The sequence below is a fragment of the Dipodomys merriami genome, unplaced genomic scaffold (genome assembly GCF_024711535.1).
Source record: "Dipodomys merriami isolate MVZ:Mamm:240054 unplaced genomic scaffold, mDipMer1.0.p SCAF_44, whole genome shotgun sequence".
NCBI classification, from domain to species: domain Eukaryota; kingdom Metazoa; phylum Chordata; class Mammalia; order Rodentia; family Heteromyidae; genus Dipodomys; species Dipodomys merriami.
Genome location: NW_027206002.1, coordinates 11,924,635 through 11,952,473, shown reverse-complemented (window position 1 = coordinate 11,952,473; position 27,839 = coordinate 11,924,635). Strand labels below are relative to the sequence as shown.

The window sequence follows — 27,839 nt, the reverse complement described above, 5'->3', positions numbered from 1 at the left end:
CACACATGTGCACACAGGCACACGTGCACACACACACACACACACACAGCAGGTATGTGCTTCCTACCTCCTCTGCCACCCCCTGGAACACTCCTCTGCTGAAGTTCTTGTGGGTGAAATGTGCGTGCACCATCTTCCCCTGTGACTCCCCCAAGCCTGTCTACTCCGAGGGCCACCCAAATAATTCATGGGGGTGCAAATGTCAAAGAGCATGGCTGTTCACTGGTTACACGCCGGGTTGAATTTTAAGAAGCGACTTGTCACTTCATGACACCTTGACCTATTTTTGGTTTGGCCCAGATTGTGATCCCTGCTGGAGTGGAGCGTCCCCTGCAGAACATTCCCTCTAAGATTCAGGTTTTATTCTATTATCTTTTTTTTTTTTTTAAAGCAAAAGCCCAACTTTTTGCAAGTAATTCAACTTTACCAGGGTAAAACTGCTTCCCCAGCCACTTCGAGGAGACAGAACTGCTGTGGATGTTCAGAGTTAACTTTCTCATTATGAGCCCTCGTAAAGAGCACTGGTTAGTGAGACAATAAATGAGCGTGTTTTAATTAGAAAATGTGGGATCCAAGCACTTTTGTAGGAAGGAAGATGATGGCTTCAGAGAGACATCAGGAGACGAATGAAAGTTAAGACGCATTCAGTGAGCAGAGTGAACTCAAAGGTAGAACTGTGAAAGGTTTGAGAAGTGAACCGCAGCGCACCACCAATCAGAAGGGGGCGGGTGGGAGTTGGCAGGTGGACTGGATTCTTTCTCCTTCCTACCGGGTCAGGGCTGACCTCCCTCCTGTGTCCAGAGAGAGAACCGTCCTGAATCCCCCTCCTCCCTCCCTGACCAGGGCCATGGCTGCCCGGGAACCATTCTAATCAGGCCCCAAGAGAAGGGAGCTGGGCTTTTGCCTTCTATTAGCAGGGTTATGTGTGGATTACGGGCCACTGGGCTCTCCATCATCAGATCCTGTGTAGGTATGTGGCCAAGGACCAGCCAACCAATGGGTTCTGTTCTCTGATTGGGCCAGTTGTGGTCAGGTGACCCTTGCTGGGTTCCATGGGATTCCATTAAGGGAGTTCTAAGGTAAAAACCAGAAAAGAGCTTCTTTTTCCCCTTTGATTTCTAAGCTTGGGCCCCACTTCTACGTGGGGCAGAGAAAATGTCCTACCCACCTCCCGTCCCCTGGGGAAGACTTCAGGAAAAGGTCCCAGGGAGTGGCGGCTGGCTGGTATTAGCTGAGTGGGTAAAAGAACTGGAACTTTCCCCAGTCTTCTTCACCTACATAGACGAGGGTACTTTCAAGGCACGGCCACGAGGTGGCGCTGTCGGCGATTGAAGGCCCCAAGGCCTTGGCTACTGATGAATGGAGTTCTGAAAAATGTCTCTTCAGGAGCCTGGGTAGAGCTGCCCTGCAAGTTCCAGGTTCAAGTCCCAGCATGCCTGCATGCAGAGGCTTTGTTTTAATCGGCTTAATAGGTTTTGCATTTTGAATCAGCGGATGCATTTGAAGGGGACAGCTTCTTTCCAGGTCTCTCCACCCCCCCCCCCCCTTCCGGAAGGCTTCCACACATGTAAATCACACCCAGACCCGGCCAGAGCCGTCCTGAATAAGATGTAAGGCTTGTTGCTCTCTTAATGCACCTTGTAATTTGCACACGTGCCGCAACACTTTATTTATTTTCTTATTAATGGGCCGGAGTGTGTTTAACACCACAAGCCATAAATCGCCAACCTGGGGGGAATTTAGACCTGCTTCTGCATTCCTGCCAATTGTCAGAAAGTGAAGTGGGCGAGGGGGGAGGGGGGAGGGGAGAGGGGGGAGGGGAGAGGGCCCCTTCTTGAACTGCCTCTTTCTTACCCCTCCCTGTCCTCATTCTCTCCATCCAACCACCAACCCTCTTGTTGCCACCTGCCAGGAAACCAAAGCACAAAGGGGAAAAGAAGGAAAGAAGAAAGGAAGGAAAAAAGAAGGAAGGAGGGAAGGAAGGAAGGAGGGAGGGAGGGGAGGAAGGAAGGACAGAAGAAAGGTAGGAAGGAGGGAAGGAAGGAAGGAGGGAGGGGAGGAAGGAAGCAAGGAAGGAAGAAAGGTAGGCAGGAGGGAAGGAAAGAAAGAAAAAAAAGAAAGATTGAAGCAGGCTGAGCTGGCCCATTGAGTAGCTAGTGAGATTGATAAGCTGCCAGTTTTCCAGGAAGACTAAGGAAACCACACAATTAAAGTGCAGTGCGATGTGCAATCTGCCGGTGGCCGGACCGGAGTCCAGTGTCAGGAAGGCCAGGTGAGGCTGGAACCAGACCGGAGTCCAGCGTCAGGAAGGCCAGGTGGGGTGGAACCAAGGCAGGCTCGGGAGGCGGACCTGAAGCTCTCCCTGCGTCCAGGCTGTGTCCGGTGAGAATGTAGGGAGGCGTCATGTATTGCACTATGGAGAAATCAAGCCGCCTGCTGATTTAAAAGGTGCTTCAATGCATTTGCTTCACCAAGAATGATTTTTAACTTTAAACTGTACTTAAAAACAGGAGGAAGAGGAAGAGGGGGAGAGAGGGAGGTGAAGAGGAGGAGGAAGAGAAAAAGGAGAGGGAAGAGAAAAAGGAGGAGGAGGAGGAGAAGGAAGAGGAGGAGAAAGAAGAGAAAGAGGAGGAGAAGGAGGAGGAAGAGAAGAGAAAGGAGGAGGAGCGAGAGAAAGAGGAAGGAGGAGGAAAAGGAGAAGAGGAAGAGGAAGAGGAAGGAGGAGGAGGAGGAGGAGGGAGGAGGAGGAGAAGGAAGAGGAAGAGGAGGAGGAGGAGGAGGATTTTCAACTCTCACCTCAGCTTCCTGGACATCACTGGCCAAGCCCCACAGGCTCCGGTCCCACCCGGGACGCCCATGCTGTCAGCCATGGCGCCTGGGGTGGAGTGGCCATCCCCTATCTACCCTGCAAAGCCCTGCCCACGACCCCCACCACCACCACGTTTCACAGTGGGCGGGGCATCAGGCCTCTCCGGAAAGCCAGAGGTGGCTGCCAGCAGCGTGGGCCCCAGGTCTCCACCTCCAGTTCCCGCCAGCCCCTCAGAGCACCGACCCGGTGCGGAGGCAAATTCATCTCCAGGACCAGCGCCTGTCCCCTCGGTCATCACAGACACACGCGGGATTTAGGGTCCGGCAGATCCGGGTTCAAACCCCAGCTCGGCCACTTTCTGTTGGTTGATCGGTGTGTACCTTAATCTCCTGAGCCTCAGTTTCCCAGAATGTGACGTGAGAATGGCAAGGTACAACTGCAGGGGGAGAAGGGCTTTAAACGGGATCATAAATACACAGCCCAGTCCCACACCCACATTGAACCGGAGGAGCAGAAGGCCACGCCCAGAGCCCCACGGCCACGTGGAGTCAGGTTGATAAGATCTCGGCAGTTCAAGCAAGGGGGAAAATAACCCTTTACCCAGCGCTTCGGATCCACGGAATTCTCTGTGATGTGTCAGTGTGTGATTTCTCCTCTAGACCTATTAGTTTAGGTTCAAAGTGTCTGGCCAATCATCCCGGCACTCCATTCTCTGGCCATGGAGCCTGTCCACGATTCGGGGAGCTATGTCCTCCCTACCCCAACTCCTCAGTCATCACCCTGAGTATCCCTCACCCTTGGCTCCTGCCTGGTAATCGTTAACTGTGGTTGATCCAGCCCAGGAGATGTTCTCCATTACCGCCAAAGTGCAAGAGGACCTCCCGGTAGAAGCCCGGACAACCGAACAACCATCAAGAGAACTCTTCTGCTTATCTGACTCTCTTGCTTAAAAGGCCCCAATCACCTCTTCGGTTTTGGTGGTAGTATGCTAATATGCTATATATATTATATATACATTATATATGTGTTATATGTAATACTATATATGTAATATGTGCTATATAAAAGATGTGCTATATATAATATGTGCTATAAAGTAATATATGTTATATTAATATATAATAAGGCTATATGTAATACTAAATATAAAATATGTAACATGTGCTAATTAAGATATGCTATATATGTGCTATATATAATATCAGGATATTAATATGTGCTCTATATAACATGTGCTATATTATGTTAGCAGATATTTATATATTAATACATAATACATAAATAGATATTTAATGTACATATAAATGAAAAATGTATTAGTATATATTCACATAGTAGAGTAATACATATTATTTGAATATATTTTAATTATATGTAAGATATATGATATATAAATATGGAGATATTACATGTAAGCATTACATGTAGATATATAATGGATATGATATGTAACTGTATTATATATAGATGCATTCTATAATGTGCATAAATATAGATGTATACAGAAGTTTAATCGGGAGTTGGAATCGATCTATCCTATCTATTGCAGAGATAAGAGTTTGGTTGGCTGCATGCATCCTTTAGTCTTCACGGGGGAAGGCTGGAGGGAGGTCTGGTTAAAACCAGCCTCTCATGGGCAGAAAATAGACGGCTCTGGCATCTGGCTGGAGCGGGTGTGGAGGGAGCATTTGGCTTTAGTGCGGAGGAGTATTCTCTTAGGTAGCTAAGAGCTGAGTACCAGAGTACCCCGAGTACCCGGAATACCCCGAGTACCCGGAGCATACCCGGAGTACCCCGAGTACCCAAGTACCCAGAGTACCCAGAGAGTACCCGGAGTACCCAGAGTACCCAGAGTACCCGGAGTGTACCCATAGTACCCAGAGCGTACCCGGAGTACCCGGAGTACCCCGAGTACCCGGAGTACCCGGAGAGTACCCCGAGTACCCCGAGTACCCAGAGTACCTGGAGCGTACCCGAGTACCCTGAGTACCCGGAGTACCCCGTGTACCCAGAGTACCCAGAGTACACCGAGTACCCAGCATACCCAGAGCGTACCCAGAGTACCCGGAGTACCCAGAGTACCCGGAGCGTACCCAGAGTACCCGGAGTACCCAGAATACCTGGAGCGTACCCGGAGTACTGCAGCCTTCCACACGGCTCCGGCCTGGTGCCCGCAGGGCCCCTCCGCTCCCAGGATGGCTCCCATCCTTTCTGCCTTCCTTCACGCCTAGTCACCACCGTTTAAGGAGACGATGTCCAACCTGCGTGAAGCCTTTGCTCTGGACGGTGGCTTCAGCTCTCCGAGTGAGCACTGGCACCAGAGCCCGCTCTCCCAGGGCTGTGGCTGTGGTTTTGGGTCATGCGGGCCATCAACATGGGCTTGGAAGGCGGGAAGGGAAGGGACAGAAGCCAGGCGGAGCACAGGCCGAGCACGGGCAGAGCCAGAAAGCGCCTGCCGACCCCTTCCTCCCCCGTCCCGTCCCGTCCCCCTCTCTCTACCAGCTCCTCACCCCGCAGCCCCGCACTGGACTCCGGCGCGATGGGGGTCTTAGCAAGACTCAGGGGCTGTGTCTTGCATTCTCCCCCCTATTCCCCACCCCCCAACACTTCCCTTCCAAGGAGTCGTCATTTCTGACGGCGATCGTCTCTCACTGTGACCAGTTCCTTGCTGATGGCGGTCATTCTTAGTGGGGGACACAGGCTCCAAGGACGCGCATGAGCATACTAAGGGACAGCGTTGTGCGGCCGTCCCGGGGTCGGTCAAGCCGCCCTAGGGTACACACACACACACACACACACACACACACACACACACACACACACACACACACACACACACACACACACACACACACACACACACACACACACACACGGAGGCGGTCTGCCTGTCCCGTTGTGGACGTCCGCCAGGACGCCGTGCGGGGCTGGGGACTCACCGCGTCTCCAGAGGCACGTTGCTGTTCAGCACCCAGCTGTCCTGCAGCTGCACGGACTCAGGCGTGGTGGCCAGGTCGTTGGGCGCGGGGGCCGGGGCGTGGATCTGGCTCCGGCGGTTGGTCAGCGAGTTCCGGTTGAGCGAGTTGGCCGAGGAGTGGTGGTGGGCCAGGGTGTGGTTGTGGGGGGGCGGCAGGGGCGGCCTCAGGGTGGACTGGCTGTGGTGGTTGGGGGGGCCTAGAGAGAGGGAGAGAGAGGAGTCAGCCATCAGCACCCGTCCGTTCCAGTCTCCATGTGCAAACTTGCCAGAGGGCTTTGTACACTACGTGGGCAGCCACTGAACCTCTCCATGGGCTGGACGCCCCCTTTTCAGCCCAGGGCTGGTGTTGAACCTCAGTCCTCTCAGATCTCAGCCTCCTGAGTAGCTAGGATGACAGGCGCCAGCCACCGGCACCTGGCTGTCATTTATATATATATATATATATATATATATATATATATATATATATATATGTATTTATTGGTATTATCTCTAGTTGTATATAGGGGTTTCGACAGGATCTATCCGATTATGAGTACAATGCATCTTGGCCAATCATGCCCCATCCATCAGTCTCTTCTTTCCCCATCCCACACATGCCCATCTTTAAATAATACCACCTGCCATTCCTTGAAATAAAAAGAAAAAAAAGAACAGGAAAAAAAAACCCAACAAAAGTCGAACAAACGAGCGCTCCGTGTGGAGATCACCACGCAGGACGGCTCTCCACGAGAATTTGCCACGGTTGCTGTCAAGTGTTTTAAGAAGAAGGAAAAGAAACAGAACCAAAGCCAGAGCAGTCTGGTAGGCCACGGAAGGAAGCGGATTGTTTCATTTGAATGGATGCTGAAGCAGGACTTTGCATTTGTGTCCTTGCGGAAAGTTGAATTTCTCCCCCTTCTCTCCGAAGCCTTCAGCCAGGGCTGGCGGCTCCCCAGCCAACCGCTGGCCCTGTCATGTTGGTCCCTGCCAACCCTGAAAATCCACAGCCCTGCCTCACCCCCCCTCCCCGCATCCTGCCATCAAGAAGCTGGCTCAAGTCATTTACGCCAGCCATTTGACACCCATTTCCACGGCGTGTCTCCTTATGGGGCCGGGTTCCATCCCCTGATCTGGGTTCTAGCGCCCCACCACGCCCCTGCCTGCCCTGCAGACTCATTCCAGGCACAAGACAACGTGGCGGGACCATCCTAGGTATGCAGGCCCTGGCACCCTGCAAACGCGGGGAGGGAGAGAGCGTCTGCAGGAGCCGGGTGCCTTCCAGTCTGTCTCTCTGGGTTGAAAATGTCTAGAGAGATTCCCGTTTTATTTTTTAACGCTCAGAAGTCAAATCCGGTGGGAGATGGCACGTCCGTCTGCTAGGAGTGGAGGGGGGGGGTGGGATGCAGCAGTCCGGGACCAGGGTGTGTGTGGGGGTCTCCTCCAACCCCTCCCCGGGGTGGGTGACTTCTGCCTTCCTCCCTCTCTCAACTTCCATCCACGTAGAATCGTCACGCACCATGCGTTAGGTGATGTCACGAGACTCGCTGGGGGTGTGTGTGGGGGGTAAGGGGGAGAGGATCCACCTTCCCCAGCACCCCAGACCCTAGCTTTCCAGAACTTTCCACCTCCCGGGTCAGACCACACACCTTATTTTATTTTGCCCCCACGTACAGAGAGGCCCCGGTGAAGGATCTGTGTCAGTAATTGGTTGAGTTGGCAGAGCCCCCGGCTTCCTGGACTCTCCTTCCTCCGCCCCCACCCCCCCCAGGGACCCCCCAGCACCCACTGGCTAAGTCTTCCCGAACTTGGGTGGTCCCAGCCGAGCCCCGTGTGTGGGGATCCTCAACCCGCCGTGCCCCTGGGGATGGAAGTGAAGACTTGGCCCAAGTCGAACGGATGGCACATTTCCCAGCCAGGTGGAGAAGTTTTCAAGCTTCCTGCTCCCTCTCTCTCCCCTAAAAAGAAGGCTTAGAGCTTCCCAGAAGACAAAAAAATAAAGCAAAGGAGCAAGGGAAAGACGATCTTCATGCTCTGCCTTCCTGCCCTCCTCCCTCACCTCTGCCGATCACCTGAGTTCCTGCGGACAACACACTCGGCTCACGCAGTGACCCTCCGCTCCCACACCCGAGGATGGAGGGCATCACCGACCCCGAGAGGCCTGCCCCCTTTGCTCACGGATCCAGCTATCCCACAGCCAGCTATCGCCGGCTGGTTGGCTGGATGGACAGACAGATGGACGGATGGGTGGTCAGCAGGCAGAGCGGGGGTACAGGCCCGCAAGAGCGAATCTGCCACCGAAGGCTTTCATTCCACGCTTCACTCATCTGCCGAGTTCAGGACACAGTGGTCACCCCCTGGTCAGGTGGACGAGGACGGACGGACGGACGGATGGCGCTGGCCATGCGGCCCTGTGTCCAGCACACCACTGCGTTTTTATTTACTTATTCTCTGCAGATCTAAGCGGGCAGATAAAGCTAGACTTCGTCTAGGTCCAGAGACCGGGCGGGCAGGCCGCCATCTGCTGCTGGAACCTCAGAGTCGGTGTTTCTAGAACTTTCACTAACAGTCCATTCTCCCTGACCAGGTGACAGCTCAGGGCTGTTTTCTGGCTTTCCCTCGGCCCTCACGAGTCCCCTCCCTTCCCCGTGGGACCCAGCTAGCCCTCCTCCCCCTCAATTTAAACCTTGACACCTCCTCCCGATGTTCCATGTGGGCCGTGATTCTCTAGATCGACCACACCTTTGCTAGATGGTTCCAAGCACTGGACATTCCTGCATGGACACAGTACCCACAGTCACCCCGGTGTGTAAATACACGATCATGCGACAGCGCCATCTGACCCCAGTAACCATGCCACCGGACACTCACGCTGCCTCAGCCACAGAGTGTTACCAGACATGCAGGCCTCGCGGCCCATGAGGGAGCAGCCTGCAGAGAGACCTGAATCCAGACCTTCCAGCCTGCTGGACGCAGGGGCGGCGCTTGGGAGGTGTTTTAGGTCCTGATTGGCTGAGAGTCCACACAGAAAGAACCAGTGGTGTTTCACGGAGGCAAAGCGGGGAACTAGGCCCCGGTGGCTCACTGCTGTTACCCAGCTACTCAGGAGGCTGAGATCTGAGGATCACGGTTCAAAGCCAGCCCGGGCAGGAAAGTCCGTGAGACTCTTACCTCCAGTGAACCACCAGAAAACCGAAAGTGGCGCTGTGGCTCAAGTGGTAAAGCACTGGCCTTGAACTGAAGAACTGAAGAACAGCGCCCAGGCCCAGAGTTCAAGCCCCACGATCGACCTCTCCCCGCCCAAATAATGAGAAAAACCTAGAAGCAGAGGCCTTGCTCCGTGCTCGGTGCTCGTAAATCGCTCATCGTCGGAGCTGGCATGCCCGCTCTTGGGCCTTGGGCATGTCCACCTCCCCGGCCTTGGATGATGAATTACCCACGGGCACTTCTGCCTTCCACCCACCTCCCCGGACAAGTTCCATCCTGACAGAGACCCGGAGACCGCGCCGCACCAGGACGGCCAAGCCTGGCGGCCATGGACGATGGACTCAGCCGGCTCAGGTACATGTGGGGGGAGATGGGATCACGGCTCCGCCTGGCCCCGAGGCTGCTGCCCACGGGCAGGCGGTGGCCGCCTTGGTCTCTGCGTGGCCACCTGCTGGACGTGCGTCCCGGGGAAACTGGGGCCTTTGTTCGGAGTCAGTTTCCTCGTCTGTAGGGGCCTGTAGCCATGTTGTTCCTCCCACTGGGTTGTCGGGAGCCAGTGAGGGCAGAGCTGAGCCGGAGGCCTCTGCAGGTCCTTTCTGGAATGTCTTGGTGGCGTGGGGTCAGATTCCTGACCTCTGACCTCTGGGCATTCCAGTGGATCTCTGGAACTCTGGGGTTCATGAGGGCGTGGGGGGGCAGGGGGCCTGTCCTCCGGGCTGAGCCCCGACTATGCCCCCTGCAGTGTGCACTTCCCCGTCAGCCCAAACCCCACTAGGCCAGGCCTGGATGGTGGTGGGAGGGTGGGGCAGGAAGAAGGTTTGACCTCCCTGTCAGCAGCCCCAAGTGCCAGTGAGTGACCGCACAGGATGGGTCCACCCCCAATAAATAGAAGAAAAAAAATAAGGAACATCAGCACAAGGAAGGCCGAGCCTTTCCCAAACCCCTCTTCTCCTGGGAACCCAGGGTGAACGGGAGATCCTGTCTGGGAAGGCTGCTTCATAAGCTGCTCCCTGACTGGACACGTGAAGGGCAAAGGCAGGGGAGGAAGCCCACTATTTGGGAATTTTCTGGCAAAGAAACTGCTAGCACAGAAGCATTTGACATCTGGCCCAGCTCAGCACCCGACGTTGGTGACCTCCACTGAGCTTCATGCCTGGTTCTCCACGCACACACAGACGGGTGCCTTTCTCAACAGGCTTCTGCCTGATTCCGGAGCCAGCCACACAGGATTCTGCCTCAGGGCCTTTGTACTTGCTGTGGCCCGCGGGAGGGGTGAGGGAAGGAGGGCTCCGGATACAGATAATTGATCTGAGTAGTTTTCTCCTTCCTGTCAAATGTCACCTTGGAAGACCACCCAGCAGTTTTGTCCTTCTTGCTTTGACTTCTTTCTCTGCAATGTCCATGTGTGCTTTCATTTTAAAAAAAAAAAAAGTGATTCCTTTCTCCGTACTCCAATGCCAGCATCATGGAGGCCGAGGATCTGTTTCATTGTCTTCCTGACCTGCAGGTCTGCAGCACTGGGCAGGCAGAGCCAACGATCCTGAAATTAATGCACTAACCAACACACGGACGGACGGACAGATGAACTGTATCCTGATAGTACGTCGAGGAGGCCAGCAGAGAGAATATTCCCAAGGCAGTGTGGCCGGGCACGGCTTGGGACGAATCTCAAAAGCCCGCCCTTGAACAAAGTCGAGGAAAGACAACAAACTCGGGTGTCCCCTCCCCCACACCCCTCTCTCCACACTGACCGTGGCGAGGTGATCATCTTCCTGCCGGGAGCATCCCAGCTACCATCCCGGGAGCCTGGGCGGAGGGCGGGGGCTGCTTGTCCCGTGTGAGACCCACGGCTCTGCCCCTGAGCCCCCGATGGCCACGCCAGGCCCCTCAAGTCTCCGCTGGCACTGATCAGCACACACTGCGTTCACCATCCGCTTTGGGAAACGGCAGCTCCTTGTGCAACTACTTAAAGGTGACTTAGGATAAATACATTATGCCCTGGAGGATCGGCGGCAGCGTGACGGGAGGAGGGAGGAGGCCGAGGGCAGGAGGATCGGGCCGCGGAGGGCTGGCACGAGGAGACCCAGAGCCAGCCGGCCCCTGATGCCCCACGGTGGTTCCCCCACCCAGCCTGCACAGTGGCCACGTGCGCGTCACCACACACTCCGCCGGCCCAGGGCTCTGCGGGCCCCCGTGAGCCCCCGGCCCCACGCCCACTTATCTCCTAAGCCTCCGCCCCTGTCCCGTCAGAGACGTGCACACACAGACACACGCACACAAGACACACATGCAAACACATGCACTTACACAAGACACACAGTGCACACACAACCCACTCACACAGACACACATGCAGACATGCACGCATGCACAGACAGGCAATGCATGCACACACAAGTACACAGCTGCACACACACACAGATCATACACATGTGCACACGGGCATGTGCCAACACCGTGTGCGCACACACAGACACGCACGCACACGCACAGCCTCAAGGCGTCTTTCCCCGTGCCCCATTGGAAGGCAGCTACGCTGTGTAGACTCACAGGTGCGTTAATTATTACCTGTGGTGTGAAACGATAACGTTTTGATCCACGTGTGTGGCAGCGGAGTGTGGTATTTATCAGCTGTCTTTGCCGCTTAATTCTAGATAATAGAGCGTGGTGAATCCGAGTCCTCAATTATGCACATGAACGCACCCAGAATCTTTCAGGACGAAGACAAGCAATGTAAACTCTAGAAACTTCTAGAAACCCGAGTTTCCCAGCCAGGGAGAAGGAAGTCTGGAGGGGAGGTGCATTCAGAGGGAAGGTGTTCCAATTTAAGCCCGATTCCTGGAACCTTTGAGTGTGTGTGTGTGTGTGTGTGTGTGTGTGTGTGTGTGTGTGTGTGTGTGTGTGTTGACAGTCCTGGGGCTTGAACTCAGGGCCTGGTCACTGTCCAGGAGCTGCTTTTGCTCAAGGCTAGCTCACTACCACTTGAGTCACAGCACCACTTCTGGCTTTTTCTATGTTCACGGTACCGAGGATTTGAACCCAGGGCTTCATGCGTGCTAGGCGAGCGCTCTACCACTCAGCCACCTTCCCAGCCCTGTTTGACAATGGCCGGGCACGGGAACCTTCTTCTACTGCACCACACCACACATGTCACATGCCACCTGCAGTCACATGCTTACTCGTGAACAATACCAGCGCAGAGAACGTGAACACTTGGAGCATTCGCCCCTGGCTGCATTCTGCCCAGAACTTTCCATGGGCTCGATGAACATAAGGGGCCCCGGGGCGGGGTGGTGAGAAGAGGGGTCCCAGTGTGTGTGAACCTCCCATCTGGCCACCGTCGGCTGCGGGCTGCTGTCATTTGGCCATACTAGGTGCGTGTATGAATTCGCAATTGGATGCTAAATGTGGCTACATTTCTAAAGAGGGCACAATGAACGTAATTCAACATGTAACTGATGACTGAAAACCTATTAAAAGCAAACATAATTGTTCCACATAGCCACCAGCTCCAGATCGCTGGGTTCACTGGTTTAAAAAAAAAATACAGGTAGGGCCGCTGGGCGCTGTGGCTCACACCTGTCATCCTAGCTACTACTGAGGAGGCTGAGATCTGAGGATCGCAGTTGGAAGCCAGCTGGGGGAGGAGAGTCCGTGAGACTCTTATCTCCAATGAAACAACCCGTTGGAAGTAGAGCTGTGGCTCAAACAGTAGAGGGTCAGCCTTGAGCAAAAAAAAAAGCGCAAGGACAGCGCCCAGGCCCTGAGTTCCAGCCCCCAAACTGGCGTGCGTGCGTGCGTGCATGTGCGTGTGCACGCGTGTACACGCACATGCACACAAACACACAAACCGCATGCTCGAGTCTCATGTAGGTGTGTGTGTGTTCTGCATGGTTCAAAGCACGCTTGTCTGAATGAACGGTGGAACCAACGGACGGAATCGGTGGTGGGCTCAAACGCGTCACCGCAGACTGGGGGTCTAGTTCTTTCTCTGGACGAGTCTTCCTCTAAACAAGACACAGGGCCCTTTGGCTAGTGAAGGGCACCGAGAGACCCCCCACCACGCAGGCTGGAGAGGACACCTGCCGGCGGGCCTGCCCACCCAGGCAGCTCAGGCCGGGCCCAGCATGGCCGAGACCAACAGACACATGCCTCTCTTCTCAGATCTTGCCGAAGACTGGGCCCTTACTGCATGAGAAACGTCATGCTGCTATCTTTAGAATCCTCAAGTGTTTGCCCTGGGCCCACGGAGCCGCTGGCGCCCTACATCTCAAAGGAAGGCCAAGCCACCCCGGGTTCAAAGCCACTGTTAATCTGTGATGTAGAACCAGGCAGACAAGCTCAAGACCCACCTGCACCCCTTCCAACCGCCCTCCAGCCCAGAGCTTTGTAATCTAGCTGTTTCCAAAGGAAATAGTGATATATACATACACATATATACATATAATATATATTTATATGTAGTTATATATCTATGTAATATACATAAAATATAGAAACATTAATAATACACACTGATATGTTACATATTACTTTCTGAGAGATGCTGCGTGGCGCACACATTCACGGTCATCAGAAGCAAGCCATGGAAAGGCCCCCTGGCTGTCGATGGTCTCTAGCAGAGGACCCGGGATGATTACGAGTGACAGAGGTTTGCAAGGGACAGAAGGGACAGCGTAAGAGAAGGCCTGGTCTCCGTGGGCTCACCACACTTTGGGAATCTCTTGATTTTATTTTTTTGGTAGAAATCAAAGGCGAATGCATCCTTTCCATCAAGGATGACATAGATGGCAGAATACACACACAGACCAGGTATGGTGGCTCACGCCCAGCATCCCAGCTCCTCAGGAGGCTGAGATCTGAAGATCGTGGTTCGAAGCCAGCCGGGGCAGGAAAGTCTGTGAGATGCTTATCCCCAATGAGCCACCAAAAAGCCGAAAGTGGAGCTGTGGCTTAAGTGGTAGAGCGCTATCCTTGAGCAAAGAAGCTCAGGATCAGCACCCAGACCTTGTCAAATAAAACCAGGACAAAAGCAATCAACTATTATATACATATATACACATTTAGATGCACTATATATATGTATATGTGTATATCCTCATTGTACACTATACAGTGTATAATGAAGATTCTTAGTGTTTAAAATTGGCCATTATTGTTTTAAATGGGATCAAAGACCAGTAACTCTTTTGAGGTCATTTAGACTATTTTTTTCCCATAAATCTCCAGTTTGGTTCTTTCTATTCATGGTCCTTTGAAAAGAGATCGTGTGTCCTTAAAAAAAAAATCTCTCTTCTCCAGGAATTTTGTATCCATTGTCACAAAATAGATAAGCACCCAAAAAAGAGAGAGAAATTAAAAAGCCAGTTAATTCAAATGAAACCCTCATTTAACTATCAACAGACATTAATAATCCATCTTTTGGAGAGGGACTGGGAGCCCTTTCTTTTCAATATGACTTTTTTGTTTTTTGATGCTGGTGCTGGGACTTGAACTCATGTCCTTGAACCCTCGCTGAGCTCTTGTTTTTGTCCAAGGCTTGTGCTCTGCTCCTTGAGTCATAGCTTTACTTTGGGCTTTTTGCAGCACACTTGGAGACTGAGAGGCTCGTGGACTTTTCTGCCTGGGCTGGCTCTGAGCCGTGGTGCTCAGCCTCCTGAGTAGCTAGCGAGGAGTACGGGGGGGAGCCGGCCACGTCTGGCCCCACGGGCTGGCTTCATCACACGCGGCCTGAACTGGTTCCTCCCACAAATGGAAGCTTGCAGATGGGTATCCATCCGCACCGCGATAAAAGTTAACCGTGAGGGCATGTGTGTGTGTGTGTGTGTGTGTGTGTGTGTGTGTGTGTGTGTGTGTGTGTGTGTGCGTGTGTGTGTGTGTGTGTGCGTGTGTGTGTGTGTGTGTGTGTGTGTGCGTGTGTGTTTGGTGGGGAGGGTTTGGGGTGGGCTGCCGCCGCCAGGCACAAATTCCCTCTGTAGGAAACAGGCCAAACCCAACCCATCCGTTCAGGCCTCTGCTCTTCCCCGGAAGAAAATAGAAACTGCCATTTCCCTGGAGTGCAGTACGGAGACCCAAGTCTGCGTCTTTTCTCAGCAATAACCATTAATACGGGCTCTGCTTTGTGCAGACATGTGTAAAAATGGAGTGAGCTGTGCTCTCCGGCAAGATGAGGGGCCGCCTTCAGCACGGGTACACAGAGAGGACAGAAGGTAGAGGCAGAGCCGAACGGGACACCCGCCCACCCGCCCCCGGCTGTAAAGACAAGGCTCACTCACTGTCCCTACCTGTTTTCTCTCTCCCTTCCCATGGCCCCATGGGGGTCCACTTCAAATTAGAACCCCTGTCCCAATGGGAGGGGCCAAAGGCTCTGGTAAGAGATGACTTATAATCCTTCTGGTCCAGCCTGCAACCTTTCTGACAACCCATTCTGCGGGCCAGACGTAAGACTTGATAAAGTCCATATGCACTTACTGAGCATCTGTTATGTGCCCAGGCCTGATCTTGTTGTTCATTTAAGACATGGTCTCCGATCCTTGAGGCGTTTTTATTTTTATGTTTTTGGTCCAGTAGGGAAGACAGTAACGTCCACAGAATGTGAAAAGTGGAGAGGAGAGGGGGCAGGAAGGGTGTTCTGGAAGTATCGTCTCCGCATGACAGTGTTTGGGAAATGGATGACTTTCTCTTGGGTTCCGTGGTGTTTCGTGCTGTGCAGTTCCCCTGGCCTCTCAGATGCGTTCCTCCGAACGGCTCTTCCAGACTGTAAGAACCTCCTGGCCCTCTTCCCGCAGTGGGGTACCTCGCATGCCAGGAGATGATACGGCCCTGTCAGCCTGTCTCCAGCAAGCTCCCCGCGATTAGATGGCCGACAGCCCCCGCCCCCGGCCCTGCGGTCTACAGCTGGGATCATACCATGAGTGTCCTGCCGAGACAGGAATACCTTCCGGGTCCCTACAGCGTCCTGTTTCCCAGATGACGCGCGATCTCCGGAGGTATTGTCAGAGTAGAGAATCCCCAGGGCCTCAGACTGCTGGACTGCGGGGAGGCCAGGGAGGCCGGGGAGGCCGGGGAGGCCGGGGCGGCCGGGGCGGGAGCCAGGGAGGTGAGGAGCAGGATCTTAGGAGGGGTGGGCGGACCAATGGGAGAAAGGGTAAAGCCAACCTCCCCAAACTGGCCTGGACCCTCTCATGACGCAGACCGTTTGCTCCGGGAGGCGTCCTCTGCCCCCTTCCACACAGATTGGCATTAAAAAAAATCAGGATTGATTTGTGCACTAAGGGCCATCAAGGAGGTGATGTCATACCCCCACCCCCCCCCCCCCCCCCGCAATGTGCTAGCATCTAGCAGAGGCCAGCAGGAAGAAAGATGGCCGTGGCGGGCTGAAGATGGCCGCGGCGGGCTGACGAGGATGGGAGATCTTGTTGAAGAAGACAGAGAGAAGGTGATGGAGGTGTGTCCGGGTGGATGGGAGGAGGCGGAGGCTGGGGTCCAGGAGGCTGTTCTGGCCCCAGAGAGAGAGGACGAGGGATGGAGGAGTCTAATGGATGCCTAGAGCCAGGGACAGGGCCAAGAAAGGCCGGGGAGGGGCCGAGGCAGGTGTCAACAGGGAAAGAATGGACCAAGGATGACACAGGGGTCCAGCTGGCGGCCTTCAAGGGAGGCCTAAATACACGCACCCAGAAGCCCAGTTCCTGATAAAGACCAGTCCTATGTTACCACTTCTTTTCATTCTTCCAAGAGTTCCTTCCAGAATGACTGACCCTAGGCGCTTCCTGAGATGGGAAAGAAACCATGCCGACGCTCATCACGGCTCCTACACCCAAGGGAGCACCTCTGATCCCTTCGGCATTTGATCCTTCGTTTTTCAAGCGGGTTATGAACACCTTTCCCACAGGATGGTCTTCGTGAAGACTGCCCGAGGCCTAGAACTCTCCGTACGACACAACCTGTGTTCAGTACACATCACTGGCTCGTGGCTCTGTTACATCTGGTTATTATTATTATTATCTGCATTTCCCTTGTGTAGCGGGTGCTCTCTGGAAAACATGAAGACCAACTTTCTTCTTGCCAACTGTCTGCTTCCAAATTGTCTGTATATGGTCTCTCTATGCACCCACACGGGTCTTATTAAGACGCAGTTGAACTTGGGGAACCCAACCCCAATAATCATCCAGAGACTCACAGGTCAAGGCAAAAGCATCTAGACTCTTTTTAGACAGTTCTGGAGAAGGAGAAAGACCTGCAGTTGGAACAACTTTTCGCCAGGTGCTCACGGCTCCCATTGACACTTATTCCTGAAGAGCAAAGAGTTTCACTGTAACCGCACGATCTCTCCAACGGTACAGTGAGCTCCTGTGAAGGAAAACTGCGATTAGCTGGCCCTCAGAGATGCTCCAATATTGGAACAAAAGTTGGCCTTAAAAAAAAACCAAACCAAACAAAAACTCCATGTCTTCAGTACACAGCGGGTACGATCTCTGCCATCCAGATGTAATAAATACATTTCTCCATGCATGTCCCATAATTGATCCCACATTTCCCTCTCTCTGCGCATGGTGGCTTGTCACCAGGGTGGCACCCGTCCGATGAGATGAAGACGCACCAGTAATTTTTAATATTATGGTGAAATCGGAATTCTTTTTTTTAAATCTCCTAGAGGGTTGGTTTGATAGAAAGCGGAAGCCTCCGTCCATCCATCTCTGAGTGCTTGAGATCTGCAGTAACTTCATATTTAATCTACACCCTATCAATACCCTCATCAGGAGTGAGAATGGATCAGAAGAGCTCCGGAGATAAGCAAGGCCGGCGGATAAGAACGGGAGTCTGGGCACACACAGAGGTAGACGCGTCTGGGGCTCATTGGCTGGTCTGATCGTATTCTCCATACTCCCAATTCTCCCCAATTTGTAACTCACCCTTTGGGCTCCCCGGGGTGTTTTCTCAGTTCTTTATCATGTTATGAAAACAGATTCTTTTGTCTGGGAGGCTTATCTACTTAAGTTTTGAATTTAAGGTTTAAGGTCTACTCCCCCCTCCCCCTGCTGCCCCCATAGTTATCTCCTTCCAGTGCCAAGGGCCGAGCATGGACATTCAAATGGCTTCAGGGCTGGGACTTTGCTCTGTCCTCTCATTGTTGACAACAGACCCAGAACAAACAGCGTTTCAAGGACCGGCACTTGGCGTTCATCTTCACTTACGGATCGGAAGCCACCAACCTCTTTGGCATCTTTAGTGTGGGTGTATGCTTGAGTCCCTAGCACCCTTCTCCACCCACTCTCCTTCACGCCTTCCAGAGTCACCCCAGAGACCCCCGCACCACGATGCGAGAGGAGTTTAAGGGGCGCAAAGAGCAACGGTTCCCACCGGACGCTGTGTGGAACACGAACTCACTATACGGGAGGGAAAGACGGGGAGAGTGCGAGGAGGGGATGACATGGACTTGTGACCTGACTTAGGTGACTGTAAGCTCTCCGTACCTCACCTTTATGATCACAACCAAAACCTGAAAACATAAAGAAATGCAAAGAGGAAATGGAGCTGTGGCTCAAGCGGAAGAGCGCCAGCCTGGGGCAGAGAGAGTCAAGTGAGAACTTGAAACCCTGAGTTCAAGCTCTAGTGTGTGCACACTGGCTGGCACACACACACACACACACACACACACACACACACACACACACACACACACACACACACACACACACACACACACACACACACACACACACACACACACACACACACACACACACACACCCCGAAACGCACATATCTTCCACACGGAAAATGAGGGCCTTTGAGCCTTGGTCAGACACCTTCCGTGCTTCGTGGCACACACATTTATTTCTGCTGCTTTTTCACACATGCCTCCTGATTTGCTCTTCTCTATCCCCGTAATACTTAAGGCGGGAGGTAGGCTCAGGAAATGAGAACGGTAAACCGCTTCTTTCCAAACACAGTTTTAGACCCATGCCGTTCTCAGAAAACATTTTTTTCTTTCTGGCCACGGGTTTGCCACTCCAAGCTCCTTCTCTGGGCGCACAAAGACACCCGAGACTCTTGTCCTCTACTTAGAATAAAAGCCAGGGAATGATGTGTCCTTAAAACTGCAATTTGCTTGCGTTTGGCAGCTTCCTGTCTGGACCACAATGGTCCCCTATGGAAATCAGGTTTATTTATTCATAGGTGCCAGCGTTCTATTACTTTCATCAAAACCAGCCGGGCTGCTTGTAGCGGCTTCTGTACACGTATACACGAACTGGAAAAACAATTAACACTTTGCCAGCACTTCAGATGGTGGGGCGAGGGTGAGGGGACCCCACAGATTCCAGGTAACCCCACCTCTGTGGGCAGACGGAAAGAGAGAGAGAGAGAGAGAGAGAGAGAGAGAGAGAGAGAGAGAGAGAGAGAGAGAGAGAGAGAGAGAGAGAGAGAGAGGCCTTCCACATCCATGGGGAAAACAGAAGTGACACAGATTAAAACAAATTGTTGATCCATCACCGAGCGGTGAGGGAAACAATAGAAGTAAAAGCATAAATGTCAATTTAGGATGATAAAGGATACAATCTAAATGTAATGCGAGAGGCCCCCAGACAAAAGCCAGAGATAGAGATTGCACATTAGTGAAGTACCAGGGTTCTGGAACATTCTAATAGACACGGGGCGCGCACAGCCCGCCGAGTCAGATGTCCCTGGTAGAGGAAAACACAAGCAACACATTGCTGATTGCTCACCAAACCCAATTATGAATTAAACCCACCACTGCAGAAATCCGCCCAAATTATGCTCACTTCAAGCTGCTCCCGAGGACGTTTTGTTCTCCTGGTAACTTTGTTCTCCGGATCGCCTCCAGTCTCCTGTTCCTGTTTCTCTCCGGAAGCCTAAAGATGACGGGGTTGGGGGGGGTGGAAACCCACCCCGTTACTGGCGGGGTGCTCAGCCCCACCAGGAGGGTCTGCCCAGAGGCCTACTGATCTACGTGAGACTCAGGAGAGAGGAAGGCCAGCCTTTAACGTCGTGGCTCGGCGTCCCGGCCTCCGCCGCTCCCGATGAGCACCGATGCCAGGGTGGACGGAATCACAGGAGCATCCAGCGGGGTGCAGTAGGGTTTCGGGGAGGGAGAGAATCCAGAAAATGCCCCGTGCTTTGCTGGCTGTGTGCGTCAGAGCTTTCTAAGAACCCGTGGCCGCTGTTTCTGATCCTCACCACGTAACCGTAAGGCTTTCCATAAACGAGAGCGATACACAGTGGCTGAGAATACCACACCAAAGCGAGTGTGTGCCCAGGGGCCAGGGGTCATCGGGTGTGTGTCTGACACCCCTGCCCGAGGGCTGACTGAGCTAAGGACTGGCCCGCACGCCACGCAGCAGTAAACGCCCCCCCTGGTCGTGTTGTTACCGTGTAGGGTGAGCATTACCGTAACGCCGGTCGCAGCGGCGGTATTGGTAAGGGCAGGGGGGTGGGGTGAGGGGTAGGCTGTACCTCGTGCACACGCATCTGTCACGGGGACCCCTGGGTGGGCTGCTCGAGATGCAAATGCTGTCGATGCTCCAGGGGTCAGCGAGACCCAGGACCCCTTCACCGATCCGTTTCCCCCACTCCAGCAGGCACGGAGAGCAAGGGAGGAGGAGGGGGATGCGTGCGTTCCCCGGGGCTTGCCCATCATTGGCGGGGTGCAGAGACCCACGTGGGCCAGGCGGGTTTTCGAGGTCACAGGGGAGCAGGGGACACACGGGTGACCTCCCCACACACCGATGAAGGCACTGGGGTCAGAGGCCCCAACCCTACGGCCTTCCTCCGCAGACCGGCCCCTTCCCCCTCGCTCGGAGTCTGAGGGGGTTTCCTCTGCGGAGAACTGGGGTTCGCAGGTCACCCCAGGTCTCTGGGGCCACTCGCTTGGTGAGCAGGCCTCTTACCTCGCCTTACTCCCCCAAATTGTGAGTGAGAAGCAAAGGGGGGGTGAGGAGCTGGGCATGGAGGGGACAAATCCCTTTTCCCTGTATGAGAAACGTGGAACCTACACAGATCCTGGCTTCTGTACATACAGCTCAACAGCTGTGGAAAGTACCGGAACCACAGCTGCCATGACAGGGCCCGAGCGGGTGGGCCTGCCCACCGAGAGGGGCTCCGACCTCCAAGACAGGGGCAGGGGGTTACTGAGAACCTGCAAGGTCTCCCCAGCCTGCTTCCTTCTCCTTGTCGTTTTCTCTTTTTCTCCTCTGGTTCTAGCCCTGACCTCCCCCCCCGCCCCCCAGGAGGAGTGGGGCTCAGCCTTCCAAGGTAAACTCCAGTCCTGGGGCTGCTCAGCAAAGGCCCAGGGACAGGCCAGAGAGGGAGGGATGGAGGGAGGGAGGGAGGCAGGGAGGCGGGCACATCAAAGCTGCCTTTGAAGTGAGTCTAATTTTTGGAATGTTGCTCCGAGTGAAACACACGGTTCAGCAGGAAATTGGCTGCGGAAACCGCTTTGTGCCAGCTCCCTGGGACGGGCGAGCCTCTCGACCCCGGGCCAGGGGTGCCGAGCCCAGCAGTAGGGGAGAAGAGAGTCGCTGAAGCTCACGGATCTCATTTACCTCTTTTCACCGAGTCCTTTGCCTCTGACTTTCTGAGCAGAAATTTAGTATAACCGTGTCCAAAATAAGCCCTGGGAGAAACGGAACACGTAGCTCCTCAGTGGAGCCTGAGCGGTACCGAGGCTAGACTACCAGGGCTTTTTACAGAAGACGTGATACCAGGGTGAGTGACGCTTGCTCAGCCTAGCGAGAGTCAGACCTGTGACCTTGATCTGTCCAAATAGCACGGGACAGATGACATCCGGATGTCCCGTGAATGGATGATGCCCATTTGGTGAGTCATCCCCCCCACGATCCACGGGGTACGTTTAAACGCCCTGTTTTATAGATACGGAAACAGGCTCACGGAGGTCATCAAGTAACTCAATCAAGGCCAATCAGAGACAAAATGGCGGCACAGATGACCCCTGGAATCCAAACCCCGCCCTTTCTCATTTACATCCACTGCCCAAGGCCAAGACTTCGGACAGTAAAGTTCATTTTTGCCACCTTGTAGGCCCTCCGGAGGAAGCGATTCATCTTTGCTTTTTTAGGACATCAAACCCTAAAGTTTGTTTTCCAGTGGTAAAAGAGACAGAACCAATCTCTGCCCTTCTTCTGACTCACTTTTCTCTGCCAGGGATCTGCGAAGGCTAAAGATGCCTTCCTCTCTCGGTCTGTTCCTTTCCTTTCTGTTGTGTGTATTGTTAGGGTGCTGGGGGCATTTGGGAGGTAATTCCATAGGTGGGAACAAAAGATATTCCCGGGCTGGGAAGGTGGCTCAGTGGTAGAGTGCTTGCTTGGCATGCATGAAGCCCTAGGTTCCATTCCTCAGCACCACATACACAGAAAAAGCTGGAAGTGGCACTGTGGCTCAAGTGGTAGAGCACTAGCCTTGAACTGAATTGCTGAGGGACAGCGCCCAGGCCCAGAGTTCAAGCCTCACAACAGACAAAAAAAAAAGATGTTGGGGGGAGGGGAAAGTGAGGCTTGTCTGTCCCCTACATGGGCGGGAGAGGCTGGGCAGTGCCAGCTAAAGGGAGCTGGTGGTGGGTGGGGTGTGGGCAGGGAGAGGGGGAAGCCATTCAATATGGAGCAAAGATACTTCCAAGAACGGATTCAGACACCTTCCATGAAAGCTCAGTTGGGATAAATTTGACCATATGGTGTCAGGGATTTAATTTCTTCCTTTCTCTACAGTCTCTCCCAAGTCCTGTCCCCACCACGTGTGAAATCAGGCTTCGGCGGCAGCCGCGCCCCGCGCCGCGTGTCCCGTGTCATGGGGAGGGAGTGGCTCGTCAGCGCTTGCTCTGATGAACACTGTGAAGCGGGAGCCTCCAGGCTGGGGCTCAGCCTGAGCGCTTTCCTTCACCCCCGCTCTACACCGGGGGACTGGGGGGGGCGTTGGGGGTAACCACAAGAGCAGTCACCCCTAAACATGGCCACATCTCCCCAGGACCTGTGACCGGCGTGGTCCCTGGAGAGACCCCCATTCCCACCGTGACCTCCGTCCACAGAGCATGAGCTCTCTTGACAGAAGTTCGCCGCAGAGGTCACGGCCAAGGTCACTGCAGAGAGACCGAAGCCACAGTGGAGCGAGGTGGACGCTCACGCCGGAGGAGATGGCTGTATGGAGGTGCAGGGCCACACCAGGATGAGAAGCCAGAGACAGGAGGAAAGCCAGCCCGGGAGACACGGGGCCCGCCCCGGCCATTAGGAAGCGGGAGGGCAGCATGGCCTCCAGGTTTCAGGGCTCTGCTACACACGCCTTGAATCCCCACAAAACAACCACATGCACGTGATGGGAGCTTCTCTACAGAGCAAACCAACGAACAACAGCAACGCGGAATGATCGAGAGCAGGCACGCAACACAGCCACGCCGACAGCACCGACGGGCGGCGATCCACACGGCGCTGCTCGGACCTTCACACGCTCGGTCTGCTCCGGTCATCACAGCCGCCGCAGGCCACGGCTCCGCGCTTAGATCTGCTTTCCTGACGGAGGAGAAGGCCACAGACACGAAACTGGATGGCCTCGGTAACACAGATGGACAGAGCCACCCGGAGCAGCGGGCTCAAGCCTCCCCTTCCTGCCTGTAGGAACGCCGGGGCAGGATCACAGCCGGGGCAGGTGTCTGCCCAGCTCCCTTTACAGATGCTGCCGCTCTTAAGCCAGGTGACTTGGCCTTTAGAAGCTGGTCAGGGCAGCCCAGTTTGCCAGAACAATCCTCAACGCATCGCTCGGCATGGTGGCTTGTGCCTTTCACCCCAGCCAGACTGGGAAGCCGAAAATAGGCAGATCACGGTCCAGGAGCATGCCCTGAAGGGATACCTTCAAAACAGCCGGCCAAGCCAGCCCCACACGGGCTGTAGGAGTGGCTCCACGGTACAGCACCTGCCTAGCCACCATGAAGCCCTAAGTTCACCAGTCAGTCCCAGCAGAACACAGGAAAAGAATTCTATTGTTTGAATTGACAGACCACACATGGCGGTGGGTGAATCTGAAGTTGGCAGCCAGGGAGTTGGGGAAAGGGGGGGGGGAAGCCAGGCTGTATCTTCTTCCTATTTCACGAGCGGTGCCAATCTCCTGTCGCGAACGGATGAGAAGAGATTCAGCAGAAACAAATGTGCTCCAACCCCATCTCCCCTGCTCTGCTCCACCGGCCGCACAGGGGACGCCGGCGTCCTCACTGCTTCCTGCAAGGTTGGAAGAGCTGCTGCTCCCTGGGACGGGGTCAACGGGGAAGAATGACCTCCCCGAGTCGGGACGGCGCTAGGAAGAGCAGCCGGAAGGCGCAGGGCTCAGGCACGCTGCCAGCCAGCCAGCGGGCGGTGCGGTGTGCCCACAGCGCCACCTCTGATGGGGAACGGCGGGCGGGCGGGGAACAGCGAGTTGTGGCTGGTCCTGGCTCCTGAAGAGCAGCACTCCAGAGGACTCTAAGCCAGGTGTGTGTGTGGGGGGGACGTGCCTGTCACCCCGGTACTCACGAGGCTGCGGGCGGAGATGCGAGGGCTTGAGACCAGCGTGTCGTGTGAGAAACGGTGAGATGGAGGCCCTTCCTTGTCTTGGCTACCCAGCGAGAACCCGATTCGAACACCAACAAAATACAACACAACCAAACAAAAACAGGGAAAGATCCGAGGGCCCACGAACGACTCGGTAGAGGACACCACCCCCCAACGGGAAACTACTTAGCTTCAAGAGAGACGGGAATTCTGTCCTTAGTGGCATTGGATGGCACTGACAGACACTCAGTTACGGGGAGCTCAGCAGCAGGAAGTAAGCCCTGCGAGCATTCACACCAATCACAGAAGAGAGAAACCCTCAGACTGGGGTGCGGGGGAGACAGCACTGGGGTGCCCAGCAAGGGACGGAGGAGAAACAAACTCACGCGATCCGTCTCTTGTATAAAAAGAGGGATATACTTAGCAATATGTACTTACAACTTGCTGAGAGTAGGTTTTAAGTAGTCTCACCATTAAAAACCAGTTCAGTATGCAGGAATATATATATATATATATTATATAAAGTTTGATTTACCAGTGGACAATGTATACCCGGACCATAACATCGTAAGTGCTTTCAGCTTTAATCACTCTAACTGAGCCAGGCAAGAGAGCTCACACGCCCAGCAGAGGTGAAAGCCGGGGTCGAATCCCCACCACCAAGTCCTGAGTCCTAGAAAATCTATGAAAGGAAGAGAAACGGAAGCAAAAGAACCAGTGAGTTAGAAGCCAGCGTCCCTGGCTAGACTTGTGGACTGGCTGACTTGGTGTACGGCGGTCCTGAGCACAAGCACACAGGACGGACGGCCGTCGGAAGTGACTCACTCCACGTCCCAGTGTGGGAACTCCAGGCCAGTGCTCCCTGTAACAGGGGAGATCTCAACCCAAATCTGCTGCTTCCTGACTCACTACCTACTGTCGGGGCTGTGCTGATGTGTGCATGCATGTGTGTGTGTGTGTGCACGCGCGCGCGTGTGTGTGTGTGTGTGTGTAGCAATGAACACCACAGGAAGCTATTCATCTCCAGTAAAACATGATACAATGGTGCCTTACCAGACAAAAGCAAATAAAAAAAAAGAAATCACTCTTAATTCTAGAGATTGTTATAGTTGGGAAAAATTTTCAAATCTAATAAGTTTACAGCCAGGCGCCGGTGGCTCATGCCTGTCATCCTAGCTACTCAGGAGGCTGAGACCTGAGGATCACGGTTCAAAGCCAGCCCGGGCAGGAAAGTATGTGAGACTCTTATCTCCAATAAACCACCAGAAAACCAGAAGTGGCGCTGTGGCTCAAGTGGTAAAGTGCTAGCCTTGAGCTGAAGAGCTGAGGGCCAGAGATCAAGCCCCACAACGGACAAGAACAAAAAAAAGAAGTTTACAATTTGAGCTCTTAATGACAGTTTTAGATTCATAAACATGCTTCCCCCTAGGGTTTAACCAAAATAAATATGTATTCATAAAGGGCATGGTCTTCTGTTTAGCAGAGACCCAACGAGAATCTCCATGCCATGAAAACTCCTCATCATGTGAACTTGGCCGCCATATATTTACTTCTTTTAACGTAACTTGAGATCTATTACTCCTCTACAAATACACTTCCTTTAAGAATCCTTCATTCTGTGGAGGGAGGCTGGCGTCAATATTCAACACAAAGTCGGTTGGAACTGTCTGGGTCAGGGAAGAGCGACTGAATAACAGTGAAGTTGTGGCGGGAGGGGTACATTTTCCTTCTTTCTATTTTTGTGGGTGGTGGTGGAAGGAATGCACACAAACTGAGCTATAAGTTATTGGATTTCAAGGATGTAATGTGAGTGTGTATGAGTGTATTCAAGAATAATTTGGACCTTCGGACCACAAAAACAGCAAAGATGTAACTATGTGTGGTAGTTTGCTGCTACAATTCCAGCTACCCTGCAGGGGAGACCAGGAGGATCACAGATGGAGGCCAGCCCATCAACAAGTTGGAGGAACCTCTAACTGAACTAGTCAAAAGGTGGGTGTAGTGATGCACCTAGGCTGGGTATAGACACGAGATCCTATTCAACAACATAACAAATGCAGAAAAGGCTGGAGGCCCCGGACTACCAAGCACAAGGCTCCGAGTTCAAACCCAGGGACCCACCCCTGAAGGTTTATGACAAGGACGGCTGGTCCTGCATGCCCACCAGTAGTGTCTGCTGGCAGGACACTTGGGACGTATGGGCGGGTGGCATCTGCTCGCAGCAGGGATGAGGGTGGTGATCGATTAGAGATGTCTGCCCTGAGTACAAGAATGACACACGGTCAGCCCTGGTTGCTGTCAGCAGCTGCCCCCAATAAAGGAAATTCCAGAACTGGGAGAGAAATACCAATCCAATGTGGTTGGTGTTTCAGATGAGCACCAGACTTTTACAGAAGTCAGAATAATATAATCTCAGGGAAGACGTAGGAGACAAGCCTTGCGCTAGTCACGGCGCACCCACCAGTCCTTCAGAGAAGGACTTGTACGGCGTGTGTGTTTGCACCGGGGAGAAGTCCCACTTACGAGGCAAACACAGGCCTTTTCAAGGAGGCTCTGCTTCTGTTTCTGTTCTCAAGGACCCAGCTTCATCCATCTACCTGGCTCTGTCCATCAAGCAGTGTTCCAGTAACTTTATTTTATTCTGTATTCTTTCCCATGCAACTCCCCCTGCCCCCAAGAATCTCTTTCTGCTTTACACGCGCAAGTCTTGATATCCGAGTGATCTGGGCGTCAGGGCTCCAATCTCAATAACCGTGTTGCCTGTATTTTATTATTTTACTCTCAATTTCTATTTGATGCAGATCTGATGAGCAATGGTTGATAAAGGTCAGCCCTGCAGGGCTTAAGAGAAGTTGGTGTTGGGATTTGAACTCAAAACCTGGTGCTTGCTTTGGTAGGTGCTTTGCTACTTGAGCCACGCCTCCAGCTCTTTTTGCTTTGGTTACTTTGTCAGTCATGGGGCTTGAACTCTGGGCCTGGGCGCTGTCCCTCAGCTCTTCAGCTCAAGGCGAGCGCTCTACCACTTGAGTCACAGCACCACTTCTGGTTTTCTGGTGGTTCATTGGAGATAAGAGTCTCACGGACTTTCCTGCCTGAGGGGGCTTTGAACTGCGATCCTCAGATCTCAGCCTCCTGAGGAGCTAGGATGACAGGCGTGAGCCACCGGCGCCCAGCTTGGTTATTTTTTTTTTTTTAAGATAAGAGTCTGCATTTTTGCTTGGCGTTGACCTGGGCCTTGAGCCCCTGTTTACTCCCTGTTCTTCTTGTGGGGTTCACAGGTATGTATGTATACCATGCCTGCTTTGTTTGTTCTGTGATT

At 53.6% G+C, this 27,839-nt stretch overlaps 1 protein-coding gene across 10 annotated transcripts in view; it reads right to left on the bottom strand.

The window, feature by feature from the left end:
* The window catches only part of Tenm2 (teneurin transmembrane protein 2), an 856,557-nt gene that overhangs the window by 152,580 nt on the left and 676,138 nt on the right, over positions 1-27,839 (bottom strand). For all 10 annotated transcript variants that reach the window (XM_069993966.1, XM_069993969.1, XM_069993971.1 and 7 more), the window contains one exon: positions 5,749-5,983. In XM_069993966.1, the coding sequence (XP_069850067.1) occupies positions 5,749-5,983 (235 nt within the window). The remainder of the gene's footprint in view (positions 1-5,748; positions 5,984-27,839) is intronic.